This window comes from Diadema setosum, chromosome 18 (genome assembly GCF_964275005.1).
Source record: "Diadema setosum chromosome 18, eeDiaSeto1, whole genome shotgun sequence".
NCBI lineage: Eukaryota > Metazoa > Echinodermata > Echinoidea > Diadematoida > Diadematidae > Diadema > Diadema setosum.
Genome location: NC_092702.1, coordinates 10743575 through 10757148, shown reverse-complemented (window position 1 = coordinate 10757148; position 13574 = coordinate 10743575). Strand labels below are relative to the sequence as shown.

The window sequence follows — 13574 nt, the reverse complement described above, 5'->3', positions numbered from 1 at the left end:
AAAAAATCTTACTGAATCTGATAAAATCTTACTAGTTGGCAAGTATGTGTTACGTGCTACTACAATGTAACTGCAGGCAAAACGATATACAGTCAAACCTGTCTATAGCAGCCACCCAAGGGAAACAACAAAAGTGGCTGCTATAGACAAGTTGGTGGCCATTTTGAATGTCAATACTTGCATTTTATAATAGCAGAAAATACTGAATGTTATTCTGAAACTAGAAATGTCGCTATGGCGACTGGTATGCCTCCGCCATAATGCATGGTTCTCCTAGGGAAATAGTGGAAGTTTGAGGAGTTGACCTTTGACCCCTAAATTCCCTCGATAATCCCTTCAAGTCAGTACATGTATATGTACCAAGTTCCATTAAGATACCTTGAACCATATGCAAGATATGAAGAAAAAAGTGAAACTTTAATGATTTCACCTGACCTCTGACCTTTTGACCTTTGACCTCATGACCTGAAACTCTCTGGAGAATCTTCATTTGGTAGTATATGTATACACTAAGTTTCAAGAAAATACCTTCAGGGAGTGCATTGATATGGGGAAAGTAGTGAAATGTTGAGCATTTGACCTTGACATTTGACCTTTGACCTCTGGCCAATTTGACTAAAAAACTAATCAAGTAATTGCCTCATCATATGTCATCCTTTGATAAAGTTTGGAGAAATTTGCCTCATCCAATCTTGAGTTATCGTGTAAAAGGACACAATCTCATGATTTGACCTTGACCTTTGACCTCAGCCGATTTCACCCGAAATCTAATCAAGTAATTGCCCCATCATACTTTACACCTGAACCAAGTTTGGTAAAATTCCACTCAATACTATTCAAGTTATCACCTAAACAAATGCGGACGGACGTACGGACAACCTGAAAACATAATGCCTCCGGCACCCTTCGGGTGGAGGCATAAAAAAAAGAAACATTCAGCATATATGAGTTTGCATGTGCAGCGGTGCTATTATGGGGATTTTCGTCGTACAAATCACTTCATATTTTTTTCATTGCCTCCTTCTGCTCTTTTGATGTTAAAAACAATATTTTGGGCCTGAGAAGTGCCCTGGTTCATACCCTACCGGTTTGCATGAACGGGGTTCATGAGAGCCGAGTTTGATGGAGATTGATATTGTGTAAAACTTATGTAAACAAGAAACAATACCCAGACAAGTACCATGTTGTCCTTATTCAAAGGGACTGAAACACTAATTAGTCTGCATTTCAGTCAAATTCTAAGCAGTTTTTAAGAGTTGTGTTTGCCTTTGTAGCATCTATTCAGGGCGGCGTTACTGAAGCCTAGATTCTATCTAGTCAAGTTGGTGGTAAGATGGGTTTTCGTGGCAAAGAGCTGCATTAATTTTGTCAATCGTCTGTGTGATTGTGACTGAACTAGGACTCGGTAGAAATCACGCAATGAACACAAAAGACATCGTACTCATTGCTTTAATGGTTCAGCTGAATTTTTGTGGCTGCTATACGCAGGTTGATATTCGCCACGGGAGACAAAATGAGAGGCTGCTGGCCGCGTTAGGCAGGTGGCCACTGTATAAAGGGTCCATAATACAGCAATTGCATTCGGGGGAATTTTTCAGTGGCCGCTATAAGCAGGTGGAATGCCATTTACTGCTGACCTTGTGAGTGGCAAAGACTTGGCCATTCCATCTGTAATACTTATCTCTTTGACTTAACGCAGAAATTTATAGAGAATCTAGAAACATGACAAGTTTGATATCTACAGAAAGCTAAGAAGCTAGTTAACAAAACTGGATATCTTTAAACGATGTAACTTTACCCCCAAACTGTTTTTGAGATTGAAAAAACACCCAATTTCCATGACCACGTAGCTCCGTTCGCTACAAGAAACATCGGATTTGAGCGACGTCACCTAATGTGTATGAGCTGATTTGCCGTACGGCTATATGAGACCCGCTCTGGCAAAACCCAAAACTTCTCGGCAAATGTGATTTCGTGCTACAGCCCGAAAAAGGTCAAAATATGACCTACCTCAGGGACCAAATTGACATTTTGGTATCACGTTGTAGGGGAAATTTTCTAGTTTCTGATTGATATCAACAACATTTCGAAATACAACCTACAAAATGTGGAATTTTGAAGAGAAAAGTGGGATGTCAATCTCAAATGTTGGCCAAAATCTTTCGTCTAAAGACCAAATCGCCTTCGCTTACGCGAAAATGACTGTTCTTTTGGCGATCGTGTCTTAGATATTCTACATTGAACCCTGACACACATGGTACCTACAGAAAGCTCTACCTCTGCTTATTCCAAATATGGTCATGGCATGATGTCATGCTACTCACTTTCATTCATAAATTTGTCTGAAACATGCGTAAGTTTATGCAAATCGTCTCCCAGACACGTAAACAGCCTTGTTGCTTACCAAGACACGTGATCGAAATACATGTTCACGATTGGTCAACTGCGCCGAGGACCCCCTTGTTTACAAGCAACCTACATGTTATACTATGGGGATCGGTGCAGCAGCGGTGCATGCTTGCATGCAACACGTGTATCGTGACTGCTGTTCAGCACGGAAATGTTGCAGTTTCCCGCTTTGTTAGACAAGTTTTTTAGCAAGTTGAGGTAGAAATTAGAATTTAAACCAACACACAAGAGAACAAGAAGGTCACATTTATCTAACAAACCTTCATCATGCCATTTCGAAGAAGAATCAAGCTGAAATCACGGCATCACGGAATACCTCTTCACTGCCGATTCTGCTGGTTCTGTTGTGCATACACCTGATCACGGCAATCGCGAATCTTGAGCTGATTACGGTAGGTTTTGTGCTTTTCAAACATTGTATTTCCGTAAATTTATGGGTGTAAAAATGATTTCCAATCAATTACAGCTCTTTGACTTAGTTATCATCCTTCATGAGTATGCAAGATTACCTCAGCTATACGCAATTCCCCCACAATGATCGATTTGTTGTGTCAATAATAACAGCAAATTGTGGCTGTACGAAGGAAAAGCTGATCACGGCAATCGTGAATCTTGAGCTGACGATAGGTTTTGTGCTTTTAAAACTTTGTTTTTCCGTAAATTTATGGGTGTAAAATATGATTCCAATGAACACAAACAAACAAACAAACAATTTCACGACGTGAATATATAGTTTTGGCGGACGATTTATTCTAGATTGACAACAAATTACACACCAATTTCCTATGCCTATAGATACGTAAATCCCACTGGGTTGCATACACATGTGGTGACGTCACAGATTTGGCACTTTTCGTAGCCGCATCGAACTTTTTCCAGTGCTCAAATTTGGTAGAAATAAAGATTCTTATATTCAAAGCAGAGACAACTTTATTGCATGATTTATGTCAGAAATTAATCAAAATAACATTAAATGATGGAAAACAGTCAATTTATATGATATTATTTCCTATAAATTTCTTCTTTAAGACAGGAAGAAATTACTGAGGACAGTACCACTTCAAGGATAGTTCAATGACCTTTGTCCTTGGCCTGATTGCCTCATGTTCAACTTGAATCAGGTCCACGGAAGATGACATACCTTAAAGTTGCCACAATATTTTGCAAGTATCATTATTTTTTTCTTTTTTAAGTATACTGAGCTCTTAACCCTTGGATTCTGACATCCAATGTGCCATTCACTTGTGGCATAAAAAGAAAACCAATGTGGAAATGATTGCAGCAGCAGTGTGAGTGGACAATGCTGAGACCAAGGCATCCCACCCACATCAAATTAGTCCCACGAAAGGACAATAAAATACTGAATTTCACATAACCATGACCTCTTAATTTCTTACTGGCTGATTCTTGCCACATGGGGGTCATTCACATCCACCACTCTCAGGATCTTGATGCTGAAGATGCAGTGACTAGGAGATAAAATGAAATGAAACAGACAAACAAAATAATTTGTCGATGATGAATTTGTTTTGAAAGTCTTACAGCTACAACATTGCTGACAAGTTTCTCTGAGACCCATTTGGAAAGACAAATGTACCGGTATACATTTTTAAATTAGTATGTCAATGTCTTAAGAGCACAGAGCATAAACAGCAGTATCCCTGCCAATTAAGATACTGGTGTTATAGACCCTAAAGTGGAAAATCCACAATTTTAAGTTCTACAAAACAAAGAAGTAAATACACAATTGGTGAATCTGCCACAATAATCTCTGTTAACGGCTGGGAATTCATCTTACATCCTCTTTCATTCCGCACATAAGACTACACTGTCACGTGCATTACATCATTCACGTACATAGCAATTTGGCAGACTGAATGACTTCTCATGCATATAATTGTTCAGGGTTTTCTTGAGTTCATGCCACGTTTATGTTTTGAGCATTGCTTTTATTTTACTTTAACTCATCATGGACGTTGAGCATACACATAGTCATTACTTTGGAAAAATTACTGAGTCTAATTAAGTATCTGATCAAGAGGTGTATCGCAAAAAGTTCAGTTAAGTGTAAATAACAGCAAAATGAAGGCATTAAATAGATGTGTCCCGCATGAAGGTTTTTACCATGCGACATCAATTACATGTCTATCAAACTGTGCATGTCAAGCGCTTGCTCATGTGCAATGCAATGATTTTTGCCATACATCAAGAACTTTGGAACAACCATGTACATTTTCATATTTGTTATGATAATATTTTCAGTTGGTAACACAAAAATTCAGTATCCAGAATACAGTAAAATATAAATTTTTTCTTGTTACAATTCAATTCAAAAGTATAAGTTTTACAGCAAAAACTAATCACACTCAAGTTTTTATGAGTGCAGCAGCAACTATTTGCGAGATGGGAGAAGGCAGGTTAGAGTGGGTAGCTGGGATCTCTCATAGAACTTTCACAATATCTAAGCCTATGTGAGGTTAAGAAATCAGTATAATGAAGGACAAAAGTTTACCATGAAATGTGGCATAAATGTACCACTGTTATAACAAGTTCCTTTTAACCTTCACATACCTTCTGCTAGAGCAATGGTTTAGCTTTGTTGCTGCAATGCTGAGGTTCCTCTGTCCAATCTTGAGAATCCTGTAGGCCTCATCCGCATTGCTTACCTGGATCTCTTTCAGACCTAAATAAATGGACAAAATATAATGCAGGGTAGGAAATAAGATAGATGAGCAGTTTTATACCTGTCTGCACAGGCCCCCCCCCCCCCGATATGTTGATACCAAGTTTGCAAAAATTGGACCATCAGCTACTGATACTATACAATTCCTCAACTTGTAACTGACATTCGTTAAGGATAGTATTTTCCTTTTGCCTTCTGAAGGAGGTCAACCATGAGCTTTTTCATTATGCTAGATACAGTATGTGTATTTACTTAAATGAAACAGTTTTCTAAAATGTAGATTGAAAAATGAAATGAAAGTGAAATAGGCTCAGGGTTCTCCACTGGTCTGTATTTTATCCTGGGGCTCATGTTTGTCGGCCTCCGAAGTCAAATTTGCGGTTTCGCGACAACGTCAAATTTGCGGTTTCGTGACGGCATACGTATTATAGTGCACTGCGTGGAGGTGGTGCACATAATGTCCACAGAGAAAGGGTATACTGAAAGGCTCCCCCTTTTTTAGAGGGCTTGGACTGCAAATGGTGCAATCTACAGTCTCTTGTAATGAAAGGGGATATGACCCTTTGCAGCTGCTATGTTCCAATCTTGGCATTTGTAGCCATATTTCACTTTGCATGGGCTTTTCACCATCTAGTTAATTCTTATTTTCTTGCAGATCTTGAAGCTCAAGTTTCTACCTGGATATATAAGAAGCAGCTCAGATACTGAGATGAAAGAAATAGTGACCTGCCAATGCTACATAATCTCAGATGTGGTCTGCAATAATGAATTAACAAGGATTCAAGAACAGATCTCACAGACTGAGAGTGCTTTTTGCTATTTTGAATCAAACTCGCCGACTTATGAGGCCTACAGTCTCTAAACATAACCTTACAACACATGCCGAAACAATGAGCTGGACACCAGCAAGATAAAGATTCCCAACTACGCAATGTTCAGCGATGATTGATTGCTTACTCGCTATGAATGTGTACTAGTGCATGATGTACCGACAGTACCTCCAAAAACTTGCTGGGCTGGTTATGGAAACTTCCACTACCTAGCAGGGGAGGGGGAATGCTTTCTTCTTCTCAAGAGAGCTTTTGTGTGAGCGAATGCAAAACTCTTTTGGGTGTTTCCAATCATTGTTTACTATAAAACATAATCATGCGTTGTTTTCTGGCTCTTTCATTTTATTGGATTTTAAAACATCATCATTCCCCTGACTGGAATTGGAAAGTCTGCCATATCGATGATTGCTAAATGCCGCGCAATCTCTTTGCTTCCATTACTGTCATTCGTGTTTTCCCCTTATTCTTTGAGGTAATGAACATTTAGATTTAACTTTACGAAGGTTGCTAGCACCTGGTTCTTTTTGTTTTGAGGTGTATATATTTTCTTTATCATTCTTGGGAGGGGAAGAAGAGTAAGAGGGAAAATGAAATAAAACGAAGGGCAAGTACGCTCAGCATTCACAGCAAGCCGTCTTTTACACCAGCATAGTTAATTATCACCACCACCAGGCATCACTCAGATCATTTGTCCTTTTCCTGTCAACATTTAGAAACACGATCACCATCACTCGAGATAAACACCTACGAAAATAAATCACAAATACAAAGTATCTGACAACAATACAAACGGAAACACAAACATTACGAAAGACAACACACAGCACACCGAAGCGGCTGGGATCAAACTCGCTTCGAAATGCATAGAATTGTAGCAAAGGCAAAGCGGAGAAATCGCCGTTACGAAAATGCATATACAGTGCGAGACACTTAAAAGAATTTACATTTAAATACTACAAAAGGGAACGGATAATGTGATATTAAACGGAAGAAATCGTACCAAACGAGGTATGAAAAACGACAAAAATTAAACGAGAAGTGTAGTAGGCCCTACATGTAGTAGAAGTTTGCAGCACCGAAAGCTACACGAAAATAAATTAAATACACAGTGGAAACTCGGTATTGCGACGAGATCCTCGGGATCAAGTCAATAAACGATGCAAAACAAAGAAAATGAATTCATTTGGAACAGAAAATAGTTTGTTATAAGTATTCTGTTATATGAGATCTCCTTTAATATTCGGCCTAGAAATACATTGAGTTTCCACGATACACGGGAAAGAAAGTTCGAACGCTTTTCACCTGCACTACTGCAGTGCACATCAATACATGAATAGAAACTCACCTCTCTGTACACTGTAGTCATACTTGCAGAAAAATGATGCAATAACATTGTAAAAAAAACACACACACACAACACTCTAAAAATAATTTCGTACTTGGGAGGCAAGGGAAAAGTGGATGAAGAAGAGAGAAAAAGAAGCAGACATTGTACAACAGAACGCCTTCTACCCCGCTTCACTTGGAAGCTGGCTACATCTACAGTGTGCAGCTGCAGCTACTCGACTCGTGCTCCCCAGCCGGCCGGCCAGCGTCATACATAGGGATCCCACGGCGATTGATGTAAACACCAGGGTACGGTCCGTAGGCGGCAGGGATTCACGTGCACGAAGTTCCAGTCGGTGTATACAGTACGCAAGCAGCGATTTGCGTGTGCTCACACTTTTCTATTAAGCGCTTTCCACATACAGTGTGTACGCGTCGCATGGATATCCCAGCCGAGTACAGATAACATGGCACATAATGGATGTGTCATTGTGCGTTCGTGCGGGTTTCCAACATGATCATGCGAGTAAAGTTTTTACTAGTATTTTAGTCGACGCTTGATTGTGCAATGCCGCGCGGTCTTGATGCTGTCTTGTCTTGTGCGTGCAAATATGTCAATTTTCATATCTGGGCGCATCAAGTTTTTGTCCGGGCGCTAAACTGGTTTTTCAAATTTTACCCGGGCGGAGCCCCCGGGTAAAACCGCTAGTGGAGAACCCTGAGGCTTTACCAAGATTCTGTTTGTTATAAACTAATGTTAAAGACTAAAATATTCTTCAACAGACTTCTCTTCAGTATAATACTGAAATTTTGGCCAATCATCAGACTGGCAACCTTTGTGACCATGGTTGACATCAGATCAGTGTTTAGCAAAGAAAACAAAGAGAAAACAAGTGAAAGGCTGGTTTCAGAAATAAGAACCTTTGATAACTTCCTCTACAACTCCTTTCCCCCACTCCACACCTGCACCCAGAGCCATGCATAACACTTGCTGCCTTTCATGGTTACCTGGTAATTACAGGCATCGTGACCTGAATCGATCAATACTTCCCTCAGGATTTCAGGAGGCCCATTTTCATTACGATATATTTCAACACTAAGCATAGAAATATTTGACCTTTTCACTCACTCTGAATATAAGGCCAAAAAAAAAAAAAATGGTTTGTTTGCCCTTCGCGACCAACCGAAAATCACGGAAATTTCGGGTCGCCTTTTTTTTTTTTTTTTGCTCTTTCAAGTTTATTTTTTTTCCACAAATTTCAACTTCTACAAATTTGTGAATGGTTTTAAACCCAAAATTATCCATTTTAAGCTAAAGAAAGAATGAAAAAAAAAAATCTAAAAATGTTCTTTTTTTTCATCTCATCGACCCGTCGTAATTGTGTTCGGGCCGCGCGGGGCCGCAGGCTACATTTTATAGCATGCATTGCATGCTAGCTACCTTTTTGGCTCACATGCGTGCTATGCACGCGCACAAAATCCAATCAATGCATGCATAATATGCGCTCATGGCTACTTTTGCAGCATCCGTTACCAGCTGTCATGGCACCAAAACTGTTTGGAGTTCAGTTGCCAGCATCTCACTGGAAGGTACTTTTTTGGAGCTGTTTGCAAAATTGAACAAAGATGAACATTATAAGTGTTTGTCAGTGAGTGTTTCTGCCTCGCGTACCGGGCCCTGGCAAGAAGTAAGTGAGTGCATTGACATGGAATAAAGGGTACCCTGTATCAAAAAACAAAAAACAAAAACAAAAACAAAAACAAACAAAAACCCGACCTACCGACCCTCTTGGGTTTTGACAATTAAGGGCGGGCAAACAAACAATTTTTTTTTTTTTTTTTTGCCTAAATGTCTGCAAAACTATGTCACAATTTTTGCACGTAAAGCCATTGGTTGGAAAGTGGTAACCGAATGGATATCAGACTCTCATCGCAGAATGTCACACAATCTTCATATGGTCATAAAAATTTTCACTGGCGCTTCTAATATACACAACCTCATAGGTATATCATATCTATTTTGATGAAACTCTACTTCATGTGTTTTGACTTGCTAATGGAAGATACTGGGTATGATGAGGAAAATTGCCGAGTCAACAACTTCCTTCTTTTATCAAGTTTCTTCTTAGCCATGCAGTCAACATAATGATACATCAAATAGAGCATAACAATAAATTGCTCTCTCACTTGCTCAAACAGGCACAAGAGAAATGGCCATTTTCATTTAACAGCAAAGTTCCCATTCATTTCACTTACTCAATGTCAGTGAGTTTTAGTTGCCCTTGGTGAGTGAACAGGTAGATTTGTAGCACACTGTCAAACAAAATATATGTTTCATCCTCTTGATTAAAATGAGCTTTCTGTTCACTTCATAAGTGAAATGTTCCTCAAACACACACTAAATACCGTGTTCCATCAAACACATCAGAACTCATCTAAATCCACAGAAGGCATGCTGTCTGAACAAACAGAATTACGTGGTACCTTTGATGTAGATGCTGCCATGCTTGTCCTCTGCCAGTTTTAAGGCCTGACGACGTACCTTTTTCTCCTTGGGCAGTGGTTCTAGCAAATCATAGGTGTACTCATTGTATATCTCTGCAAATGAAACCCATATGCTGAACTTGATGGGCCCTTGGGCATCCACATTCACAGTCGTGTCATCAGGAATGCGCATGTTGATTTCTTCAAAGAGGGTCTGATTCCCAATCCCTGTCACTGTAAGCAATAATACAATCACAGGGCTTTCAGTTGTTCCTCACCTTTCACAAATACCAATACCCCCACTTTTAATTGAGGGAGTTGGCTTAACCAGCAATAATTTTGTAGGCTTACTATAAAAAAAAAAAAAAATGTTTTTACCATGGCCAGTGCATTGTTCAACATTGAATAAAGAGATGTTTTGCTCATTAGAAAGCCATGTCAGTCACATGTGACATATTTCAAGTCAAGTGTTAAAAAAATGAGTTAGATAAATAAACTGGTAATTTCTATGATTTTCATCAAAATAAGGCAAGTGCCATAATGTGTCTCGCCCATTCGTGTACAAGAAATTGTACGCGAATGGGATATAACAGAAAAAAAAGAGAGATAAAACAGATAAAAAGAGATATAGAAGGGTAAAAATTCATGGCAAAAAAGAAACGTGCCATAAAAATTTAACATTGGGCCCTTAAAGTTCGTTGACCCCTGCCTGTGACCTTTGACCTTGTGGTGATCATCCACTCCCCAAGGGACATCTACCATCCAAGTTTAGTCACAAATGAAGTTATGGATCAAAAGTTATGACCCATAATAGAAACGCGCCATAAAAACTTAACATTGGGCTCTAAAAGTTTGTTGACCCCTGCTTGTGACCTTTGACCTTGTGGTGATCATCCACTCCCCAAGGGACATCTACCATCCAAGTTTGGTCACAAATGGAGTTATGGATCAAAAGTTATGACCCATAATAGAAACGCACCATAAAAACTTAAAGGGTGTGTACAGTTCTGGTCGAGGTGAGGATTTAGCTTTTAACATTTTGTGAGATATTTAGAAACCACTCTATGAGATGTCAAAGAGCATGCAGTTCTAAGGGGTATCAAAAGTTTATTCGATGAAAATCGGTTTTGAAATGGCTGAGATATCCAAAAACAAGGTGAAACAAAGAGATCCTAATAAAGTTGTGGCATGTCGCCTTTTATTATTAGCACTTTTTGGGATATCTCAGCCATTTGAAAACCAATTTTCATCAAATAAACGTTGAATCCTTCTTAAAATTACATGCTCTTTCATATTTCATAAGAGGCTTTTCATTATCTCACTTAGGAATGTTCAAAACATAAATCCCCACCTCAACCAGTACTGTACAGTCCCTTTAACATTAGGCTCTAAAAGTTTGTTGACCCCTGCTTGTGACCTTTGACCTTGTGGTGATCATCCACTCCCCAAGGGACATCTACCATCCAAGTTAAGTCACAAATGGAGTTATGGATCAAAAGTTATGACCCATAATAGAAACACGCCATAAAAACTTAAAGGACAAGTTCACCTTCATTAACATAAGGATTGAGAGAATGTAGCAATATTAGTAGAACACACCATTGAAAGTTTGAGGAAAATCGGACAATCCGTTCAAAAGTTATGAATTTTTGAAGTTTTTGTGCAGTCACCGCTGGATGAGAAGACTACTGCAGTATATGATGTCACATGCGTACAACAATATAAGGAAAATATAAAAAGAATTTCACAAAATTTCATCTTTTGAAAAAAGCACACATTCCCTTGACTCGTTACTGACATATGTTATGGGTAATATTATTCCCATTGCCTTTAGAAAGAGGCAAGTTAAGTGCTCTTTTTACTATGCGAAAAAAGTGAAAATATGTTGAATTTTCTTTACATTTTCTTTATACTGTTGTACTCATATGACATCACAAGCCTTAGTCAAGACAAACCAAATTCATAACTTTTGCATCGATTGTCCAATTTTCCTCAAACTTTCACTGATGTGTTCTACTAATATTGCTGCATTCTCTCAATCCTTATGTTTATGAAGGTGAACTTGTCCTTCAACATTGGGCTCTAAAAGTTTGTTGACCCCTGCCTGTGAGCTTTGACCTTGAGGTGACCTTGATATGTAGTAAAATGTGAAACTTTGTATGACCCCTCTTCCCTCGAAGTTTGATTGCAATTGAAGCCCAGAGTAAAGAGTTATTTAAGTTTTTGTAGCGTTACGGACAGACGCCGCAGGCGATTCCTTAGTCTCCCCACACCTCCGGTGGGCTCGACAAAAATGAGTTAGATATTAAATAAACTGGTAATTTCTATGATTTTCATCCAAAAAAAAAAACTGCTGTTACCATGGCAACACAATGCTTGACATTAACAAAAGATGAATTTTGCACAATCCCATTTCATAGCCAAATGTTGATCCAAATGCTGAAATGCTGAGGGAGTTAGCTGAATCTAAAATATTTTTGTATGATTTTTAACTAAAATATTCTATTACCATGGCAACACACTGTTTGAAGAAGACCAGATGAAATTTGCACATCTGCGTACTATAGCTGTAACATGTGCCAAATTTCAAGTTAAATGCTAGAAAACTGAGGGAGTTCGCTGAATCCACAATATTTTTGTATGAAACTCATTAAAAGTACACTGTTACCATGGCAACAAATGTTTTGATAATAATGAACTTAGATAAAGTTTACACATCTGCAAACTATAGCAGTCGCATGTGCCATATTTCAAACCAAATAAACAAAAACAGTGGGAGTTAGCTGAATTCACAATATATTTGCATGATTTTCAATCAAATTATGCTGTTGCAACGTCAACACAATGTTCAACAATGACAAAAGCATAAACCAAATAAACAGAAACAGTAGGCATTTTCACATCAGCCCGATAAAAATCCAAGCTCGAAATATTTTCTGTGATTGCGAATTAGAGCACTATTTCATTTCTTATTCACATCAGCCCGAAGAGGGGTTAGCCCGAATAGTTAGAAATTTTAAAATAGCTAATTCGACAGCTGAGTATGTGCAAACAGCATCAGTAATGTGTGTGCCCTCTCAAAAATTCCTCATGATTTGTGTGCAGTTTGCCTCGATCGATCGGGTCACACACGCTAGGCATGATGGGATTCATCGCGCTAATTTCTTGAGTCATTTTCACATTATCAAATAGTGCGCTACTATCCCACTATTTCAGAAATTTCCCGAGTTGGAGTCGAGAAATGTTCTCGATCAGAGCGATACAATTAGCGCGCTAATTTGTGTTCACATTATCAAAATAGCGTGCTATTTCGCTATCGGGAAAATTTCCCAAGTCAGAAAATAGCGCGCTATTTCGAAACATCGGGCTGATGTGAAAACGCCTAGTGGGAGTTAGCTGATTTCACAATATGTTTGCATGATTTTCAATCAAATTATGCTGTTGCAATGGCAACACAATGTTCAACAATGACAAAAGATGAAGTTTGTCCATCTACGTCCTATTTAAAGTATTCACACGTGCCAAATTTCAAGCCAAATGCTCAAAGACTAAGGGAATTAGCTGAATCCACAGTATTTTTGTATGATTTTCAATCAAAACATGCCATTACCGTGGCAATGCATTGTTCAACAATAAGGAAACAAGGAAGTTTGCACATCTACATATTATGGAAATCACATGTGCCAAATTTCATGCCAAATGCTCAAATACTGATGGAGTTAGCTGAATCCACAATATTTTTGTAAGCTTTCTAGTGGGAAAAATGTTACTGTAAAACGAGGAATGTTTGCATCCATTTTAATTTAGTGAATTCCGCGAGCGCTAAGATTCTCGAAATTAAA

The 13574-nt window shown here is 38.7% G+C and overlaps 1 protein-coding gene across 6 annotated transcripts in view; it reads right to left on the bottom strand.

Annotated features, from left to right (window-relative positions):
• LOC140241709 (uncharacterized) overlaps positions 1-13574 on the bottom strand; it is a 188302-nt gene that overhangs the window by 141413 nt on the left and 33315 nt on the right. For all 6 annotated transcript variants that reach the window (XM_072321459.1, XM_072321454.1, XM_072321456.1 and 3 more), the window contains exons 6-8: positions 9733-9966; positions 4981-5092; positions 3807-3878 (exon numbers count right to left, since the gene is read on the bottom strand). In XM_072321459.1, the coding sequence (XP_072177560.1) occupies positions 3807-3878; positions 4981-5092; positions 9733-9966 (418 nt within the window). The remainder of the gene's footprint in view (positions 1-3806; positions 3879-4980; positions 5093-9732; positions 9967-13574) is intronic.